Source organism: Prorops nasuta, unplaced genomic scaffold (assembly GCF_024137725.1).
Source record: "Prorops nasuta isolate Cenicafe-Biocafe unplaced genomic scaffold, Cenicafe_Pnas_1.2 PNAS00045, whole genome shotgun sequence".
Classification (NCBI taxonomy): domain Eukaryota; kingdom Metazoa; phylum Arthropoda; class Insecta; order Hymenoptera; family Bethylidae; genus Prorops; species Prorops nasuta.
In genome coordinates this window covers 46,664-67,779 of record NW_027116842.1, presented here as the reverse complement: position 1 = coordinate 67,779, position 21,116 = coordinate 46,664, and the positions used below count along the sequence as shown (strand labels likewise).

The following is a 21,116-nucleotide window of genomic DNA, read 5'->3' as shown; positions in this document are numbered from 1 at the left end:
TGTAACGTACTTTTTAAAAGTTATTCATTATGATAAGACAATATAGGTATAGTATATAAGAAAATGTTCTCGGTTAACACTATGCGTTTTCTTCTAAAAAAAGGAGAAATATAACGATTTATAGAAATACAAATTTTACTAGTGTAGCAAACTCAACGAAATGTTAACAGGTAATTACTTCCTATAAGACTACTATATTGGTAGGTTTTGTTCAGCTAATTTACGTATTAAGTACATTAATTGGATACTGACTTGAGCCTCTCTCCTATTTTTGAGCAAGGAATTTGATATAGTTTAATTAATTTGAGCTTTTTTATTGTTTTTTGTAGCTATTCTTATTCCGATAAGTTTGCTAGGCATGCTGGTGGGATTGAACAATGCTCAAGATTCACAATGCGATCATCATCAACAACTAGAACCTGGAAAACCTTATTATATTTTTAATCCGAACTACCCTGACACGTATACCGGTCGAAACTCTTGTCGATGGATTGTACAGAGCAATTATCCGATGAAGTTAACATGTGACGAGTTAGCATTATCTCCTGTAAATATTTTCAATTTGACAAAAATATAAATAATTAAAACTATATTAATTATCCGATTAAAAAAGTATTTTTTTTTGCAGAGCCAAGATTGCTCTGAAGACGAACTCTCCATTAAAGCCAATGATAATTCCACACATAATTATTGTGGAAATAGTACAATTAACATAGAATCGGAAGACAATTTGCTGGAAATAAGGTTTCATTCGCAAAATACTACCACTGGTGGTAGATTTTTCTGCATTGTCGAAACAATAGAAGAGAAACAGAAAAACCGTGATTGTGATTGTGGAAGAACTAGTTCGGTATATATATATATAAATATATATATATAGCATCATCAGAATACCATTTTAATTTAGCAGAATAATACTCAATGATTTATTGCAAATAACACGCATCATTCCATATAGAATAGAATCGTGGGAGGTGAAGAGACAAATATGAACGAGTATTCTATGGTGGCAGCACTCGTTGATGCTTCTAATAAATCAGTTTTTTTGTACTGGGGCAATAATTGCTAACCTATATATTTTGATAGCGGCACATTGTGTTTCTAACCGGAATTTAGCAGAGATGGCTATAATAGTAGGTGAACGTGAAATATCCACAGGTTGGTCTTTGCAGTAATTTGGTGTAAGACGTATATTAGGTGGTGCTATAATCGAATCGTTGGACATTTCTTATTTTCAACAGTTTTCATTTATATATATAATGTCATTATGTCACATATAAGAGACTGTTAGTATTTCGTTTAAATATTTTGTGTTGTATTAAATACAGGTTTCGAAGCGAATGATTCAAACTTTTACGGAGTAGCAGAAGCTATAGTATACCCAAAGTATAATAATAAAACTTTACAGAACGATATTGCAATTCTACGAGTTGACAGAGATATTAAATTCTCTCATGATGTGGGTGCAGTATGTCTTCCGTTCAGGCGTTCATCCGGTACCTTTCCTGGAAATCGTCTAGATGTCTTAGGTTGGTTTAGCATTCTAATATAATTTTCTGTGTGCCTCGATATACATGCAATCTTTTTTCATATAACATTTAAAACTTATAATTTAAAAATACCTTATATATAGCCCTTATTTCTTCTTAAGCAACATTTACTTTAGCTAAAAACTATAGCTATGCATTAGATTTTCTTTAACATAGTGAAAATAATATTTTTTATCACAATAATATATGATTATTTTAGTGATAGATTTTAAAGAGCTCAAAGAAAATTTTTAATCGAATTGTTCTTTAAATATCAGAATGGAATGAAAAGGAAAGTAACGGACAAATTACTGCTGTTCTTGAAAAAAGTACTGTGAGAGTGCTATCCAATTTTGAGTGTGGAAGACCTTTTTCAATCGATAATTTGTTCTCTTTTTGCACTGGTTCAGCAGACGTAAATGACTCTCAGGTAAAAATATATGAAAGATATGAAAGGTAACGTTTCTTGCATGCGTAAAAATAGCCCCTTAATAGCAAAAATATCCTCAGGATATTCTTAAAATATTCCGAGGATATCCAGAATTCCCTTGGATACCGTTTGCTATTAAATTATGGTTTTCAAATCACGGGACTATGTGATAATTGTATTTGTAGAGTGACTCAAGCGGACCTTTACTTTGGAAGGATTCAGAGACAAAACGTATGCAGCTTATAGGAATGATTAGCTATGGCGTAGGTCTTGGTCCTTCTCATCGTGATATAATAAATACACGTGTTACTTCTTATTTGACGTGGGTAGTAGCGCATTCGTGGGGTGAGCTTTTAACATAACAGTTAATGATATTACCATTAACTCTTAATTAAGCGCATCACAGAAAAATTACCACATTAATCAAATGAGCGGTGGCTACATGCGCTTAATAAAGGTTTAATTATTATCTACTAGATACATACGTATATAGATTATAGAAAAGTAACTTTAATTTCATTAAAGATAAGTATATAAAAATTCTTATCTCTTTTCAGATGCTAATAATCTTATTACTGTAGGTCCTAATGGAAGAATAACTTGTTAACTATGATTATATGGATAAGTTTCGCTGGTTTATTCTCGCATGAATTTAATATTACCTATATTACGAATTAATAAACTGATGGCAATTGTGTAAAACTGTTCGAAAAAGTATCGTTTACTCTTTGTCTTATCAATATAAAAATAATTTATAAGATAATTTTTGTAATACTTCTCGTTCCGGGGACGGAAACAATTTTACCAATAAAGAATATTTTTGAATGTTTATTTCGCACCTTCTAACACTGCGATAGCCTTTTTATTTACCTGTAACGAATGTAAACATTTAGGGAAACGAGGGGCTACTTGTAACAGGGGTAAGCGTAAAAATGCTCATTACGCAATTAACTTATGTAGAATTAAATAAATTAAATGTTTTAGAGAGTAAAAAGTCTGATTATTTTTTTAATAGGATTTTTCAATTGCCCTAATTCTAAGAAAATTTTGCATCATCTATAAATAATGTGCTATACTTATTTTAAAAATATATCTCTAAAAATTTAAAAGAATCGCTTATTTCTCAAAATTGTTTGCGCAATATTCTGAGAAATATAACTCCAATAAATAAAAGATATAGAAAAACTATGGTTAGAATTATATTCTGCATAAGACGACATCAGTGAAAAGATTATTAAACATTCTGGTAATTTTAAATCAGACGATATAAGAGAAAAGTTTTTTGAAAAATAAAATCATCCAATTATTTGGTGAATCACATTGTTTAATAGTTGATATGTTCCTATAAAGGGGTGGAAAACTCGATTTCCATCCATCAATTAGTTACTGCATAATCGATTTGTTATGTAGTTCCAAAATTAAATATATGATTTAATATATATTATATACACATACACACAGACAAAAAATGGACTGAATCTTCTTAGTTTAAAGCGATTTTTTTCTGAGCATTCTGCATTCTACAGAACAATTTGTCGTTTCAAAAGTTAAATAATAATCCTTTGACTAGGCAGTGGAATTGTTTGAAAAAAGATTCAATTTCGGTCATTAATAACAAATAAAGTGTAAGTTTGTCATTTTAATGACGCTTCAAATATGATGGATAATCCGTTTAGTTCATGAAGAAACACAACCCTTAAAATTGGTTCCATTAAAATCAAAATGACTATTAATTTAGTTGTAGTCCTCTAAAATAGTTGCATTTACTGCAAAATTATTAACCTGTAGACAAGGAATCCGGCCACTATAATGGCCAGCCACAAACTCGACTGATCTACGTATAGTATGCTTTGCATTCTATAGATTTGCTGCAAAATAATAGGTAATTTTAATTGAAAAATTCTTGTCTTCTAATGGTTAACTTAGCTTGCAAAAAAAGACGACAAGTACATAAATCATCTAGCGTAATTAATAACCTGTATTATAAAATGTAATATTATACTTATCTAGTCGTTGATCCCTTCTGTCACTATTAATTTAATTTATTTCTTAATTTAAAAATTTTACACATTTATAATAGGTGAACAACAACATCACAATAAATATTACTTTGTTATAAACACTGCAGCCGACAAAATTTTGACAGCCCAAAGTTAGGTTGGTAGTAGTGGTAAAATGACGTCACTTAGGCGGTCAACTTCAGCCCGAGACTTATATACTGTGGCTAAGAAAGAGAAAAATCTTATTTGGCGTATATACCTATATAGCTAACAGAGTATGAGATTTCTGGATTGCATGAACCGATTTTGATGTTCATGAGCTCAAATGAAAACTTTTTCAAACCCATTTTAAGAACAACTATACCTTAATCTTGAGAAATGATCATTTATAGAGATAATTCGGTTTGAAATATAGAACGGCTAAACTGGCTGTATAAGGTAGTTACATGGTAGCGCGTGACGGTAGGCATGTACTTGCCACCGAGACAATACTGTGTCTCTTGTTAAATCTCAGTAACAATTTTGTACACAATAAAAGGACAGACCTTTCTATATTATACATTTAAAAAGTTGTATTTTGATACTTATATTTATTTTTAAACCAATATTACTAATAGCATTTCTTAAGCCTTCAAGGATCATTTTATCTCGAGGGATTATTTTGTCCCACTTTCGGTTATCTCATAACAGCCGTTTAATAATATTACGAATGAAACTTTTCTGAGTATATGCATATATGTGTGTGGCTTTTAGTGTAACGTTGATGAAGAAAGTTTGTTTGGTATTGAGCAATAAAACCGAAAAATAATATTTAAATAAAAGTAAAAATCAAAAACAGTTTTGGCTAAAAATTTTAAAAATATACGACTTACGTAAATGCGGTTTCTCTTGTGATTATATTGTACAATCAAACAAATATCTTTCTTCAACTTTATTATCTATTTTTGTTTTTTCTTTTGTGTAGTAAAGTTATTTTCTTTCCTATACATATACCAATTAAGTATATGTTCTACAATTCTCTTAGGCATCAGCATTTTTTACGTTTCAATTTCAATTTTGAGGCATTATAGCTGTTATCTACAACATTGTTTCAATCGTATTATATCTAGTATTATCAGTCAAAACGGTTCTAGCGGAGGACTATGCACTTACCTAAATTGTAATAATTGATGGAGAGAAGAAAATTTATGGTTGTGCGATAATATTTTAAGCAAATAATTATATTTACTTTAGTTTTCTTTTTAACGAAATGTGTACGTGTATATGCATGTATACACAACACACACACACATAGACAAGATTACATATATTAATTTGAATGTCACCGTAATAGATCTGACTTTTAGTTTTCGTTAAACAATTTACGTTTCTAAGAAAATAGTACTGCATTTAATATGTACATGAGAGAGTGTTGTATAAATAGTTACACCGAGTACTGACTAATAATACCTGAAATAAATGTAAACTTTAATAAAAATTGCAATATTTAATGTGAGTTACTTTGCACAAAATAACGAGTTCTTAGTGAATTTTAAATTACGGAAACATATACCAGAAATTCGTTCGATGGATGATATAATACAGACCAAGAGATACGGTAGTGTCTCGATGGCCAGTACATATAAAAGTGGATAAAGACATTTCTATACCGCCGTCCATAGAGGCACTACTTCTCTTATGCAGCTAGTGGGCCGTCCCAATTTTCAAACCGATTTATCTACACGAATAATCGATTGTCATGATTTAAGTAAAGCTTTTCTTAAAATGATTTTGAAAAAGCTTTCATTTGAGCCCATGAACTTCAAAATCGATTTATGTAATCCAAAGATCTCATACTATATTATCTTTACATATATATATGCCAAAATAAGAATTCTTCTCTAACTTTTTCTCCAGCCAAAATATATGCCTCGGGCTGAAGTTGGCCGCTTACCGTAGCTTATAAGACGTGAGCGTAAATATAGCTACACACACGAAACGTATAAGTTCCATGTAACCATTGTGTCTCTGTGTGTATGTTACGATATTCTACTTTAAAAAATTAAGAAAGTAACAATGGTGTAATAATATATAGCACCTATGTATGGGTATAAAGATGTTCTTACAGGCTCAGATGCGCGTTGTTTTGATATTTGTTCTAAACTATACGTAATTCTATTTTTACTCATATGTATATGTATGTACAGTAATCACACTTGAATTAATATTCGTGTACTGTGCTATTCTTGGTATTATATCACTGATGGATTAATGATTAGTTATAAAACATATCTAATAATTATAAATACACTTCTTAATTTTTAATTTAATTATTTTCGAAGATTCTATTTGAAATCGGAAATAGTGCTTAATTTTAACTGCTAAAATATTTCGATATAGCGTAATAAAAGGTGTTAAAAAAATTAACATTATAAAAACTAAATTAGATATAGCATATTTATTATATATATGACCATAAAAGTTCAAAGGAACACACGGATATTCCATTTTTTTGGCAATTTTATCTAGTCCTTTCAAAAGCGAACTTCTCATAACTATATTAAATTTAAATACCTATATATGAAGCAAAGAAACAAAATTTTTTTTTCAATGTAGGACAATCATTTCCATTAATGGCGTTAAGGGCAAATCACATCAATAAATATATATATATATATATATATATATAGATAATATGTTAAATGTAAATTAAAGCATAGTTTTTGATGGTGTAAGAACAATTGGTAATGACGGTTAAATTATAACTATTTCGCAAACAGGACGGTCAAAACTTATTGAGAAACGGGAGATGTATAAACTTAGTAAACAAATAAAACTAAACTTTCGAATAAACGCTCCTGATTTGGCGGATAATTTGTTAAAAAATAGTATAAAAAAGTGCTCTTTGTGGAATATTTCGGAATGTATTAAATACGATGGAAGCGCTCAGCCTGTAAGAAATCATAAATTATATACTATATGTATAATGAAAACCATCCTAAAATGTGGCTTGCCCTTGCTAATGAATAAGTTTCATTAGCAGAAATATAATAGCATAACGCTATATATTTGTCTACGAAAGCCAATTTAACAGTTTTTGATCCAATAGGCGTAAAAGGACTTAGCACAAAAAATTAATAATACTAATATTAAAAATTGCAAGCTTGTGTGCGCTAATGAAACACGGCGATAAGAGTGTAATTGTTTGGGACTGTATCTTGTGTGTGACCGTAGAAATAGGCGAGTTACTTTTTATTAATGAAATTTTAGATATATAATTGTGTACTTGAATCATTGATAAAGATAATTTACCGAAAAGTGCCGTAAATCAACTATAGAGACAATTTTAAATTTTAGCAGCATAATTATCCAAAACAAAAGTCGTATTTAGTGAAGAATATTATTGTGCAGGGAGAACAAAAGTCTGTTACTATCTCTATAATATTGGAAACGGTTCAGATTTTCAAAAAATTGTCAAAACGCGTGTTTACAATTACTTGATGGATCAGGTGGTAGTTCTGTTTAAAAATGTTGAATGGAACCTATACCATATTTTCTGTATTTCCTTATACCTCGTCTTAAGAACTTTCAAAACTTCATATGTATTTATATAATTTCATTCAGTCATTTAATACGTATTTTGAGTAGAAGTCAAATATATAAAAGTGTGAGATTAGATGAAGTAGTATGTTTATAATATCAAATCAAAGTACCTAATGAATGAGTGGATGAAATGTTAAATTTATGTGTAGGGTGTTTTAAGAAGTTATCAAAATAATCTATAAAAATATGCAATACAAATGGAGAATTCCATCTAATATTTTTAAGAGGGGTCGTCCACTTTGAATCCCCTTTGAGGCACTGACCACTGACCCTTTTAAAACAGTAGCCAATTCAAATAATCGAACATATATTTTGCGATAGTTCGGAATTTCGAATTGTTTCCGAAATATAAGAGTGGCAACGGACCTTGCGCACATTATGTATAATATTCCTGTCAGTGACTATAGTAATAAGTAGAAAAGGACAAATATTTCCGATCCTTGGTATATAATAAATTATCTTAAAGTATCGAATCCTCTTACACAGTCTCCTGATCTAAATCCAATTGAGAGTGTATGGCAATTGATAAATAATAGAATTAATAAGAAAAAAGCCTATATTAGTTTTAGAAACAAATTATAAAGTACAGATGACTACTTGAAGAATGGCAAATCGCATACCTTTAGATTATAAAAATAAGTTATTAAACACATACCGAAATGGTTTACTTGTGTTACAAAAACAAAAAAGGCCATCCTACAAAGTATTAATTTTAATATATACATTTCATTTATTTATATACATTTTGTATATAAATATTAAGCTTTTGTCGTGTATGTCTGAAGTTTTTCGCGACGATAAAATGATGACATATTTTCTTACTTCACCAATACCTTTGGAAAATGTCAAATTTAAAAAGGAAAGACTTGTATAAATTTAGTGGATATGTGGTTTAAACTAATTAAAATTTAACAAAAATGCTGCGAATTTTTATGCAAATATAGAATTTAAATTGCTTTATTTTTCAAATTAGCTTGACTGATACAAACTATTGATAAAATTTTTAAAAAGCAGTGAAGCCAAATTAAAAATTTCGATATATTAAAAATGCTGAGTTTATTTCTAGTAAATAAAATGATAAATAATAATATGTTTTGCCTGATAAGCCGCAGTCTAGTAATAAGTCAAATTATCTGATAATAAATAAATAAAATCAATAATAATACCAAACATTTCATTGTGTCAGAATATTAATTCGCGAGTCATTGTATAGCTACAAGATAAGACGGTTTTTGAAACGTTTTGAAACTTTTTCATTATGATAAGACAACAGTATATAAGAAACTGTACTAGGCATAGCCTATGCGTTTTCTTCAAAAAAGGAAAGCACTAACAATTTCTATTAAGAAAATTTTACTAGTGCAGCAAATTGAACGCAATGTTAACAGGTAATTTCTTTGTGTTACAAAATTTGTAGATTTTGTTCAGTTAATTTATATATGTATTAAGTGCATTAATTGGATACTGACTTGAGCCTCTCTCCTATTTTTTTACAGGGAATTTGATAGTTTAATTAATTTGAGCTTTTCAATTGTTCTTTGTAGCTATTCTTATTCCGATAAGTTTGCTAGGCATGCTGGTGGGATTGAACAATGCTCAAGATTCACAATGCGATCATCATCAACAACTAGAACCTGGAAAACCTTATTATATTTTTAATCCGAACTATCCTGACACGTATACCGGTCGAAACTCTTGTCGATGGATTGTACAGAGCAATTATCCGATGAAGTTAACATGTGACGAGTTAGCATTACCTCGTGTAAATATTTTCAATTTGACAACAATATAAATAATTAAAACTATATTAATTATCCGATTAAAAAAGTATTTTTTTTTTGCAGAGCCAAGATTGCTCTGAAGACGAACTCTCCATTAAAGCCAATGATAATTCCACACATAATTATTGTGGAAATAGTACAATTAACATAGAATCGGAAGACAATTTGCTGGAAATAAGGTTTCATTCGCAAAATACTACCACTGGTGGTAGATTTTTCTGCATTGTCGAAACAATAGAAGAGAAACAGAAAAACCCTGATTGTGATTGTGGAATAACTAGTTCGGTATATATATATATATATATATATATATATATATATAAATATATATATATAGCATCATCAGAATACCATTTTAATTTAGCAGAATAATACTCAATGATTTATTGCAAATAACACGCATCATTCCATATAGAATAGAATCGTGGGAGGTGAAGAGACAAATATGAACGAGTATTCTATGGTGGCAGCACTCGTTGATGCTTCTAATAAATCAGTTTTTTGTACTGGGGCAATAATTGCTAACCTATATATTTTGATAGCGGCACATTGTGTTTCTAACCGGAATTTAGCAGAGATGGCTATAATAGTAGGTGAACGTGAAATATCCACAGGTTGGTCTTTGCAGTAATTTGGTGTAAGACGTATATTAGGTGGTGCTATAATCGAATCGTTGGACATTTCTTATTTTCAACAGTTTTCATTTATATATAATGTCATTGTCTCACATATAAGAGACTGTTAGTATTTTGTTTAAATATTTTGTGTTGTATTAAATACAGGTTTCGAAGCGAATGATTCAAACTTTTACGGAGTAGCAGAAGCTATAGTATACCCAAAGTATAATAATAAAACTTTACAGAACGATATTGCAATTCTACGAGTTGACAGAGATATTAAATTCTCTCATGATGTGGGTGCAGTATGTCTTCCGTTCAGGCATTCATCCGGTACCTTTCCTGGAACTCGTCTAGATGTCTTAGGTTGGTTTAGCATTCAAATATAATTGTTTATAAATGTCTCTATATACATACAATCCTTTAACACATAATATTTAAAGTTTAATTTAAAAATATCTTACATATATAATTTGTTTTTCTTATTGAGAGCAGCACATTTACTGTAATTAATGATTATTACTATTAGATATATTTTTTAACGAAGTCAATATAATATTTTTTATCACAATAATATATAATTATGTAGTGATAGATTTTACAGAGCCTAAGAAAAATTATTAATTTACTCGTTTTTCAAATATCAGATTGGAATGAAACAAAAAGTGGTGGACAAATAACTGCCGTTCTTGAAAAAACTACTGTGAGAGTGCTATCCAATTTTGAGTGTGGAAGACCTCTTTCTATTGATAATTTGTTCTCTTTTTGCACTTTTTCAACAGACGTAAATAGCTGTCAGGTAATATTATATGGAAGATATTAAATGTAACGTTATTGCAGGCTTAAACTTAGTTCCCCAGTAACAAAAATATCCTCAGGATAATGTGTCAAAATATTCCGAGGATATCCAGATGTCCCTTGGACACTGTTTGCTATTAGGGTTTTAAAATCACGTAACTATGTGGTAATTACATTTATAGAGCGACCAGAACGGACCTTTAATTTTCAAGGATCCGGCGACAGGACAACCATTCGTGACAGGAATAATTAGTCGTGGCATGTATTGTTCTATTTCTAGTCCTGCTATAAATGCACGTGTTATTGCTCTTCTCGACTGGATAGTTTTCGCTACACCGGGTGAGCTTTTAATGTATCAGTAAATGATAGCATTAACGTATAATTAGGTGCATCGGAAAACTTACCATAGTAATAATCAAATGGGCGGTGGCCCCATGCGCCTACTTAAGGTTTAATTATTATCTATCGAAAAGTAACTTTGATTTAATTAAAGACATGTCTAAAAAAAGTTTTACCTCCTTTCAGATTTTAATTTCTGTAGGTACTGATGAAAGAATAACTTGTTAACTATGATTATATGGATAAGTTTCGCTGGTTTATTCTCGCATGAATTAAACATTACCTATATTACGAATTAACAAACTGATGCCAATTATGTAAAACTGTTCGAAAAAGTATCGTTTGCTTTGTCTTAAAAATATAAGAAATAATTTATAAGACAATTTTTGTAATAATTTCGTTCCTTGGACGGCAATAATCTTACTAATAAAGAATATATTTGAATGTTTATTTTACACCATCTAACACTCGGAAAGCCTTTTTATATACCTGTAAGAAATGTATATACATTTAGGGAAACGAGGGGCTACTATAGCACCCATACTTATACCGGTACGTACGTGTATCGGTCAACAAATGTCACATCATTAATTATGGGGTAGTAAACATTTCAATTTGTCATATAGTACATTGTACGGACAGTATTCAGGATTTGTTGGGCCCTAACATTTTCGTACAATATGTAAATTTTTGGGGTATCAAGGAATTGCAGTTGTAATGAAAGAATGACTAAAAATTGTAAAATCTCTCATGCAAGGAAGTTTACACCAATTTACACAAAGACTTTAATGGGAGCAATACATAACGCTTGCAAACTTCCAAGATACGATTATGGCTCTCCGGGAGTTTTGGGTTATTGCCATGCACAGTCGAACGACATGGTACAATATCTCGATGCTAAAACAGAATTCTTTCATAATTTTCGCGAATTCGGAAATACCATTCTGTTTTGTATATTAATGGAGCAAACGCTGTCGTAAGAAGAGGTTTGTGATTTGTTGCACGCGGCACCTTTCCAAAATATTTTACCTCGACCTTTTTGCAAGGAAGGTGAAAAACCAAAAGCGAAGCGGAAAAGGCTGGAACAAAAATATATGCTGCATTGCAAATTGTACCAAATAGGTATATATAAACTAGGTACTGCTAAACAGGCGATGATATCCAGATAAGGAGATTTGTTTACGAGTGAGAGATTATGCTGTGGATTGTCTATATTTGAAGTCGTTCTAAGTAGACTACGAAACTTTTCAGACGATCCTATCTGGATAGGTCCACCACTAGCGAATGGAGTAATGAACATCGACGAGTGCATCGAATTTTACAGGCTTTGGAGCGCATTTCAATTTGTTTATTGTATTCCTATTGGAGAAACGGAATTTACTGTTGAAGAATTATTTGGTGAAGGACTCCATTGGGCAGGCTGTGCTATGATTGTCCTTCTGGATCAGCAAAGACGGTTTGAAGGATTAGAATTTTGGTATCATATACTCCGAGTTCAACGCGTAGACGGGAAAGATAAAAATGTTAAAGGAATTCATTTAAAACAAATGATGGATCGTATTAGAAAATTTCAAGTTTTAAACTCTCAAATGTTCGCTGTGCTGAATAAATACTTGAAAAGTGGGGATACAGATGCTACCAGCATTGAATACGTTCGCTGTTTCTCTCCACCAATTCATTCTTCCATTACACATGCTCAACAACATTATCATGAACCAGAATATTTACGACAAATTAATAATCAATAAGGTATAATATTTATGTTATAATTTTTAATACAGTATATAAAATTGTATTTGTAACTCACATTCAGTATGAGCAAGGCCGTATCTATATAGATTAAATTTTCGGGGAGGGGGGCTTAACTTCGGAATTAAAAGCGAAACCAAAAAGTAGCAAAAATGTTAACATCTAAAGTGTTTAATCATTTCTCTGGGGGGGGGGGGGGGGGGAAGCCCCCATACCCCCTTCCCCTAGATACGGCCTTAAGTATGAGATTATCTCTTTGCATTTATTGTAAGTTATTTTAATCTAAATCTTTTTGTAAAATTTTTATTTTTTTAATAATGCTTTGTAGTGTACTTAATTTAACTTGCATATCGAGCATCATACAACAATATCTTATTAAATACATTTAATACATACAATATGTATCCTTGGAAAATATATAAATATACCATTTTTCTCTAATGGTTGCAATCGTTTATGTAATATGATTATAACATTCAATGTTACCACATTGCTTAAGAAAATGTTACAGATATAATGAGTTGTAAAAGCTGTTAAACTAAAAAAGTGATATATTTACAATTCGTCCGATAACTCCAGTTTTCAATAATATGCAATGCATTTCGATCATCTTTTATCATGAGACGTAAATATTCATACTGTAAAACTTTGTATTGTTTAATATTTGAATGAATAAAATCTAATATTGGTCCTTCATTGTGATTGCGCAAAAATATTGCAATTGATCACCTTGGTTTTTTTCAAGTTTAGGGTAATTACTTTCTTCACTCATACGATTATGCAATTGTTGCAGTAGTTGCTGAGGATTTCTTATATATTTTCGAAAAAACTTCATATTTTTCTCGTACGGAATTGCCGAATATGAATTTATATCTCCAAACATTCGTACGTCTTCAACAACGTGCAACAATCCGTGCACATTGTAAGACATAAATGTTGGTCCAAAGAGAAATTCGCAGCACTACGTAAACTTTCAGAGCCGTTTCTGCGTAAGCTTTGTATTCTTCGCTTGGGTGAATTATAGCCAATGATCTTATAGCAGAATGCAATAACAAAAGATGCAAGTATTCTTCATCTTTTAAAAGGCCAAAAAATACAACAGAACCAGTATACAAAAGGATTTGTCGAAACTCGGTTGCCTTACAATGAGGAAAATCTTCCAATGATCTCGGCCGTCTAAAAAATTCTCGTGGACAGTATGACTGCAATGTCATTAGCCTGGAAGATATCTCTTTTTCTTTAAATTTTAAAACTTTGAATAAAGGGTACTTCGTTTCTACAATTGCCGAAATAATTTTCTTCATAACACCTAAACATATTAAGTGCATATATTCAAATGGCACGCATGTGACCATATTAAATCGAAGAAGTTTCAGTGGGGACTCATTGCATGGCTTGCAGGACTATACAGATTTACGTGAAGATTTATATATGTACATATTTTAGATATACATGCGTATATAAGAATCAGTAAAACGTATTTAGCTATAATGATTATAGCAAGGTTTGATAAAATATGGGATAAATCAAAATTTGTATACAACTATAATACAAGTATTTCTTTGTAATTTCCACTAAAGTGACTATACATATTCATGAACAATATTTGGTATAAAATTATTGTATGTAGTATTAGCAAGATTGATGCTAAGTTTTCTAAATACATTTATGACTGATGTGATGAATAAATGTCTTTACTAAAGAAGGGAAACTTTGCGTAAATGTTAAGTAAATATATTTCCGCCAAACTAGTCAATCTAAATTGTAGTTCACTTGCCGTACATCATTCAGAAGATAATCACCTTCATGTAAGTTTAATATGGTTTACAGCATATTTGCCGCTTACCCAATTAGCAATATTTGGCTCACAATTATGGTTTTTAGAACAAGCAACACTGATGCAAAGTATTGTAAACGCATTTATACGATTAATGTGAAGAATAAATGTTCTTACCAAAGAATAGAAACTTCTCGTAAATATGAAGTAAATATATTTTTGCCAAAGCAGTTAATCCAAATTGTTGTTCGCCTGTAGTACATCATTCACAAGATATAATCACCTTCATATAAGTCTAGTATGGGTTACAGCATATTTGCTATTTACCCAGTAGCAACATTTGGCTTAAAATGTTTGTTTTTAAAACCATGCAACACTGATGCAAAGTTTTGTAAATGCATTTAAGTTTTATGTGAAGACTAAATGTTCTTATGAAAGAATGCAAACTTTTCGTAAATTTGAAGTAGATATTTTTATGTCAGAAAATTAACCCAAATTGTGGTACACTCGGAGTAATGGGATCCCTCACGCCTACTTTATCGACAGTTCAAGTCAATAAACAATTAGTTTAATAAAATTCAAATGCGAGGTAAATTGAATAATCGTGGCTTTGTAGGACAATGTGCCAGTCCTAACGAGTCAAACGAACTTAAAAACACTCAAATTAGTTGAAAAATAACGCTGTATCATTGTGCCGCGTTCTTGAAGAGAGGTTACTTTTGGTTATTTCCACTTCAAGAACGCGGGACAGTGGTACAGCGTTATTCTTCATCCGATTTGAGTTTTTTTAAGCTCGATTGACTCGTTAGAATTGGCATCTTCTCATAAAGAAGCCCGTTTTTGCAATTTGCTTCGCATTTTACTTTTATTAAACGAATTGTTGATTGACTTGTACTGTCGGTAAAGCACGCGTGAGGGATCCCGTTAAGATGCGCTTATATACGGGAGGGAAAACCTGCAGGGCGCAGGTTCACATCCAGCCATCTCCCAATATGTTTTCTTTTTTTTTTTTAGTAAAAATTGATTGTATAATTATAACTTATAATATTTTTGAATTTTGATGCAAATTGAAGTGTAAAATTATTCACACGGTTGAATTTGTACATCCTAAAATTTGTTCAACCGGACAGAAACGCGTGAAATTAACTGTTGTTTAAATGTTAAGCCAATCGTTGATAGAAACGTTGATTTTGGCGACAAAGGGCACGCTGTTTCAACTACAGATAACGTATTAAAAAAATATGTTGATTCAACGTTTTTGATTTTATTGGGTAAAAATTTAAAGTCATTTAAAGAGCGTACCTCGAGTAACAGATCCTGCTTTGTTTTTGTTTTTAATCTGCCTTCAGAGACTGTGTTGTACATACTGCAGAGCAGAGTCTGTCGCAAATCTGTTATAAATCTGTGCTTGGGTTATGTGTACAAATTCCATCTTGTTTTTGGCGCCATTCTGCTGAAAGGATAGTATATGAGCAGGTTCTGATGGCAAATACCAAGTCAAATGCTTTTATACTTGATATCAATCTGACAACAGAATTTGCAAATTCTGTTGCCAATCTGCTACCAATCTGGGCACAAAATTTTATCTGGATACTTCTTAAATTAACTATATGTGTTAATGTTTAGTATACACTGAAAGAAATGACTATTAAAATTTATTATGCTAGACCGGGTAACCTAGAGACGTATTCGTATTATATCGAATTATGCCGAGCAAAACGATAAATGAAGCATCTTCGTAATGTAATGATTACATTTTATGAAAGAATAATTATATGAACCTCATTAGAAAAGTTGACATAAGTATCACCATTTTTTTGAGATTATTGACACTAGTAGGATCCTCAGAAAAAAATGAAACTCACTTTTTGTTACAATTGTCACCGGTCTCCCCTATAAGATAAAGCCAGAATAAGATTCGAATAGAGAAAAATTAAAACAGATTTGAAAATGTTATAAATGTATTATCTGTTATAATTTTTCTTCACTTTCCTTATAATTATACGATTTACGTATGTGCGATTTTTATTATAATTATATATGAGTTTTATTAGCTTGTTTTCTTTCTTTCATGTACAAATTAAGTTATTTTCTATAATTTTCTTGGATATCAGTATTTTTTACAAATAAATGTTTTGAGACATTAGCTATTATCTATTACATTGTTTCAATTGTATTAAATGTGTAATGATATCAGCAAAAACGGAATTTTAGCGGAAAACTGTACACTTACCTAAATTGTAATAATTGATCAAGAATAGAATTTATGGTTGCGATAATGTTTTAAGCAAATAATTATGCTTACTTTAGTTTTTTTCTTAACGAAATAGCTACCTCCTACGTATATGTATAAACAAAGATTACATATATTAATTTTAATGCCACACTGTAATAGATCTGAATTTTTCGTTTTCGTAAAATATCCTATATGTCTCAGAAAAAACACTACTATATATATTTTTTATATAAGTGTACAAGTGTCATTGAAGAGTTATACCGAATATGAACTGTAGAAATAACGGGGATTAATATAAACTGTAAAAAGCTACCGTAATGAATCAAGTGAAATATTTACGAAGGCATGCGGGACAATGAATGATCGATTCGCGTTTTTTACAATGGAATATACTTGTCAAATTCGTTTCATCATATGGTAAATTAAGATATGCCGGAATAATAATATTAACAATATAATAATAGTGTCTAATTTATGACATTTAAGTACGGATATAAAAAGTGTTTTTTACGAGGCGCCGTTCAGATATTTGCCCCCGACTACGTAAATCTACTTTTACTCAAATGTAGGCATATGTATAGCCGCAAGATAAGACGATGTGTGATAACGGTCGTGAAGTAATCACTTTACGTTTTAACACTTTTTCATCAGGATAAAACAACAGAATATAAGCAACTGTTGTTGGGTACACTGTGTGCGCCTTTTTCTTAACCAAAGGAAAACAATATAACAATTGTTTTCAATAAAAATTTATTGGTGCGGTAAATTAAGCATTATGCTAAGAGGTATTTTTTTTTTTTTTATAAAAAGCTATAAAATTCGTTAATTTTGTTTGGTTTCTATATTTATAGTTAACACGTTGATTTAATAGAGACACGGGCTCTATACTCACTTTCATATACAAATTTGTAGCTTTCAATTTAATTTAATTAATGTTGACTTTATCGTTTTTTCTTTTGCAGCTATTCTTTTTCCAATAAGCATACTGGCTATGCTGATAGGATTGAATGATGCTCAAAATCCACAATGCGATTATTATCAAGAACTAGAACCTGGACAATCTTATTATGTTTATAATTCGGGGTATCCTGGAAGTTATACCGGTCAAAACTATTGTCGATGGGTTGCACAAAGTAGTTATCGGAACAAGTTAACATGTACCGTCTTTCAATTGCCTGCGGTAAGTATGTCTTTTCATTTGACAACGACTTACACAATTCAATCTATTAATTAAGCAATTCGTTAACTTTTTCTTCAGAGCCAAGGTTGCAGCCAAGATGTTCTCACCGTTAAAATAAATAACGGTGATCCATATAAGTATTGCGGGACAGGTACATTTAGCATAGAATCGGAGAGCAAGCTAATGGAAATAAGATTTTATTCACCAAGTACTACAACAGGAGGCAAATTTTTATGCCTCCTACAAGCTATAGAGGAGGAACAGGAAAGCAATGATTGCGCTTGCGGGAAAAAGAACCCGGTATGTATTCCATTATAAAAATATAGTTTTAATTTATCTACATAATATTCAATGATTTATTGCTAATAACCCGAATCACTCGATACAGAATAAAATCGTGGGGGGCCAGGAGACAGGTGTGAACGAGTATCCTATGATGGCAGGACTCGTGGATGCTTCTATTAAAATGCTTTATTGTGGTGCAGGAATAATCGCTCCCAGATACGTTTTGACAGCGGCACATTGTGTTACTGGTCGGAATGTGGCTCAGCTAGGTGTCATAGCGGGTGAACATGACTTATCCACAGGTTAGTCTTTACAATAATATAGAGTATAAGGTCTAGGATTTGTTATAATATATTTATTGAACATTTCTCATTTTCAATAGTTTTTATTTATAAATAATACATTTTTTTATACATTGGGCATAGTTAGTCTTTTGTTTAAAAAATCTGCTGAATTAAATACAGGTTCCGAATCGAATGCTACAAAGCTTTACAGAATATCTAAAGCTATAGTGCATCCGAACTATGTCAGCGTAACTACAGGCTCAGATATTGCAATTATACAAATTGATGGAGTTTTTACATATTCTAATGCAGTAGGTCCAGCTTGCCTTCCATTTCAGCATTCATTTGATAGTTTTGCAGGTGATTTCGTAAAACTTTTAGGTTAGTATTGTATTCAAATATAATATTCTTTTACGTCTCAAACTAACACAATCCGATGTTGTAGGATATATAAAGTTTAATATACATACACTACTTATTACTTAAAGAGCAATATTTTCTTGAATTAAAATATATAACCAATAGATATTTTTCTTCAAAGTAGTGACAACCATATTTTTTATCACAACAATAAATGATTATTTTAGTGACAGATTTTAAAGAGAATAAGAAAAAATTATTAAATATTGTTCCTTAAATATTAGGATGGGGTTCAACAGAATATGGCGGAGCAACGACTAATACTCTCCAAGAAGTTAGTGTGAGCGTACTTACCTATAATCAATGTAAAACTTTTTACCCGAATGGTACCTCCTCACAATTGTGCACTTATGCAAGAAGCAAGGATGCCTGTCAGGTAAAGATAAATGCAAAAGGTATTAATGTATACCTCTATATGTGTAAAGCAATTGTTTAAATTTACCAGAGTATTTTGATGAATACCTTTACAGTTCGATAGTGGCGGCCCAGTTTTATGGGAAAATCCAACCACTAGGCAACTGCTTCTAATTGCAGTTATTAGTTATGGCAGAGTTTGTGGTGCCGACAGTCCTGGCGTAAATACACGTGTCGGTTCTTATATTGACTGGATAGTTTCAGAGACATCGGGTGAGTTTTGTATCTGAAAATATATAATATTATTAGTTATTATCGACTAGGCATATAAATAGAGCAAAAATAAGTAATATTGATTTCAGTAATTATCTATATATATGAACATTTTATTTCCTTTCAGAGGTTTCATATTGTCAAAGCCAGTAACCCGTTAATTGTAAACATATGGACAGATTTCATTGATTATTTCTTACAAAATTTTATCTAATTTCATTGTTATTTAGGTAATAATTCGTTACAACAGTAAAATCTAGGATATACCGAAAATGAGGCTAATCGTTTTTATATTTAATAAATTATACGAATGATAAAATTGAGTAATACGCAGCTATAATTGAAATCGTCAGTGAAAGAAGCTAATAACTCGCATTTTTCTTTTAAATATCTAATATATGTTTTGAGAATTCCATATATAGGTTTAACCCTTGCGTTAATAAAAGTCACCTGTATTCGTTGTCTCCTGGAAGTTTTTTAGATAGCAGACGTGTCACGTAGCATATGCAATATGCTACGTGAAAACTTAATTATTAATTTATTCAAAAAGCATTGAAAATGTAAGTTAACACCTTTTTCCACTGATGCTTCCTACTATTATTAATTGATAGGCGGGAATATGATTGATTTGTACTCACGATAGTCCATTAACGTTATTAGAAAAAGGTTCCAATCAAATATCAAATCACGCGGGTCCTACGAGAGACGTACGAATACTAAGCGCACAATTATTATGAAGCTACTGACGCGTCTACTTCTTCGGATGATAAAACTAATATAATACAGACATATCATAGTATTGACTTTTCGAAACAAGCAAATAATCTCAATAGCCGCACGATTCGCTACATGCGCACCACGAAAAGTGATAAGAAATGTTTTCCAAGAAAACTTTATTTCCATACTGAAAAAATTGTATTATCGAAAAAAAATGGACTACCTCTTGCTATTGAATTCAAATAAGCAGCTTTTAATTAACTGAAGAACACTTGAAATTTAATTCTACTTGAGTGATAAATGATTAATTAGATATTATTATAGATTCAGAGATCTTTAAAATGTATTAAATGTACAAAAGGGTTTATAGGTAATATATTCTAGGCGTTATTTCATTGCTCAATTTTTCAAATTTATATACATGTATATGTGATCCTTATATAATCGGCACTTATATATCGATAGTCGAAAGACATAGACTAATTCGATTTAATTAAGAAATGAAAATTGTGATGCTGGTTTCTAAAAAGCAACAAATGCATTTAATTTTTGGTGTTTAGTTTAGATGTATTTTAAATTGGTTACATTTCTATAATGAAAAATGTAATTGAACGGTTAGTTCAATTGTCTTCGATAGTGTAGATGATTATATAATTTTTGGTTACTTGCGTATGTAATTAATTCATGCAAATGTTACTCCCTAATTGTAAAGGCAAACTGTATGAATAGACTATCGATATAATTAATTTGATAATTAAAACTACA

The 21,116-nt window shown here is 30.8% G+C and overlaps 3 protein-coding genes, 1 long non-coding RNA gene and 1 pseudogene across 4 annotated transcripts; 4 read left to right on the top strand and 1 right to left on the bottom strand.

Annotated features, from left to right (window-relative positions):
* Nucleotides 1–116: 116 nt before the first annotated feature.
* On the top strand, nt 117–2,766 carry LOC136784026 (venom serine protease 34-like). The gene is given in 9 exon segments (XM_066744480.1): nt 117–170; nt 330–547; nt 629–850; nt 959–1,030; nt 1,032–1,158; nt 1,329–1,529; nt 1,808–1,959; nt 2,145–2,304; nt 2,517–2,766. Coding segments are annotated over 9 exon segments (1,212 nt in total). The 5' UTR covers nt 117–160; the 3' UTR covers nt 2,567–2,766.
* A 6,089-nt stretch (nt 2,767–8,855) lies between these two features.
* LOC136784088 (venom serine protease 34-like) lies at nt 8,856–11,526 on the top strand. The gene is made up of 8 exons (XM_066744589.1): nt 8,856–8,929; nt 9,086–9,303; nt 9,386–9,607; nt 9,738–9,936; nt 10,105–10,305; nt 10,587–10,738; nt 10,920–11,076; nt 11,263–11,526. Exons 1-8 carry the CDS (start codon nt 8,920–8,922, stop codon nt 11,283–11,285), a joined length of 1,182 nt encoding a protein of 393 aa, XP_066600686.1. The 5' UTR covers nt 8,856–8,919; the 3' UTR covers nt 11,286–11,526.
* Nucleotides 11,527–12,230: 704 nt separating this feature from the next.
* On the top strand, nt 12,231–12,824 carry LOC136784091 (cytoplasmic FMR1-interacting protein-like; annotated as a pseudogene).
* Nucleotides 12,825–17,474: 4,650 nt separating this feature from the next.
* Nucleotides 17,475–21,116, top strand: LOC136784087 (venom serine protease 34-like). The gene is made up of 8 exons (XM_066744588.1): nt 17,475–17,623; nt 17,801–18,018; nt 18,097–18,318; nt 18,407–18,605; nt 18,768–18,968; nt 19,232–19,383; nt 19,478–19,634; nt 19,762–21,116. Exons 1-8 carry the CDS (start codon nt 17,614–17,616, stop codon nt 19,785–19,787), a joined length of 1,185 nt encoding a protein of 394 aa, XP_066600685.1. The 5' UTR covers nt 17,475–17,613; the 3' UTR covers nt 19,788–21,116.
* Nucleotides 18,976–20,395, bottom strand: LOC136784092 (uncharacterized). The gene is made up of 3 exons (XR_010824368.1): nt 20,273–20,395; nt 19,470–19,647; nt 18,976–19,376 (listed from the first exon to the last, which is right to left on the bottom strand). It is a non-coding gene; the product is annotated as an uncharacterized lncRNA (long non-coding RNA).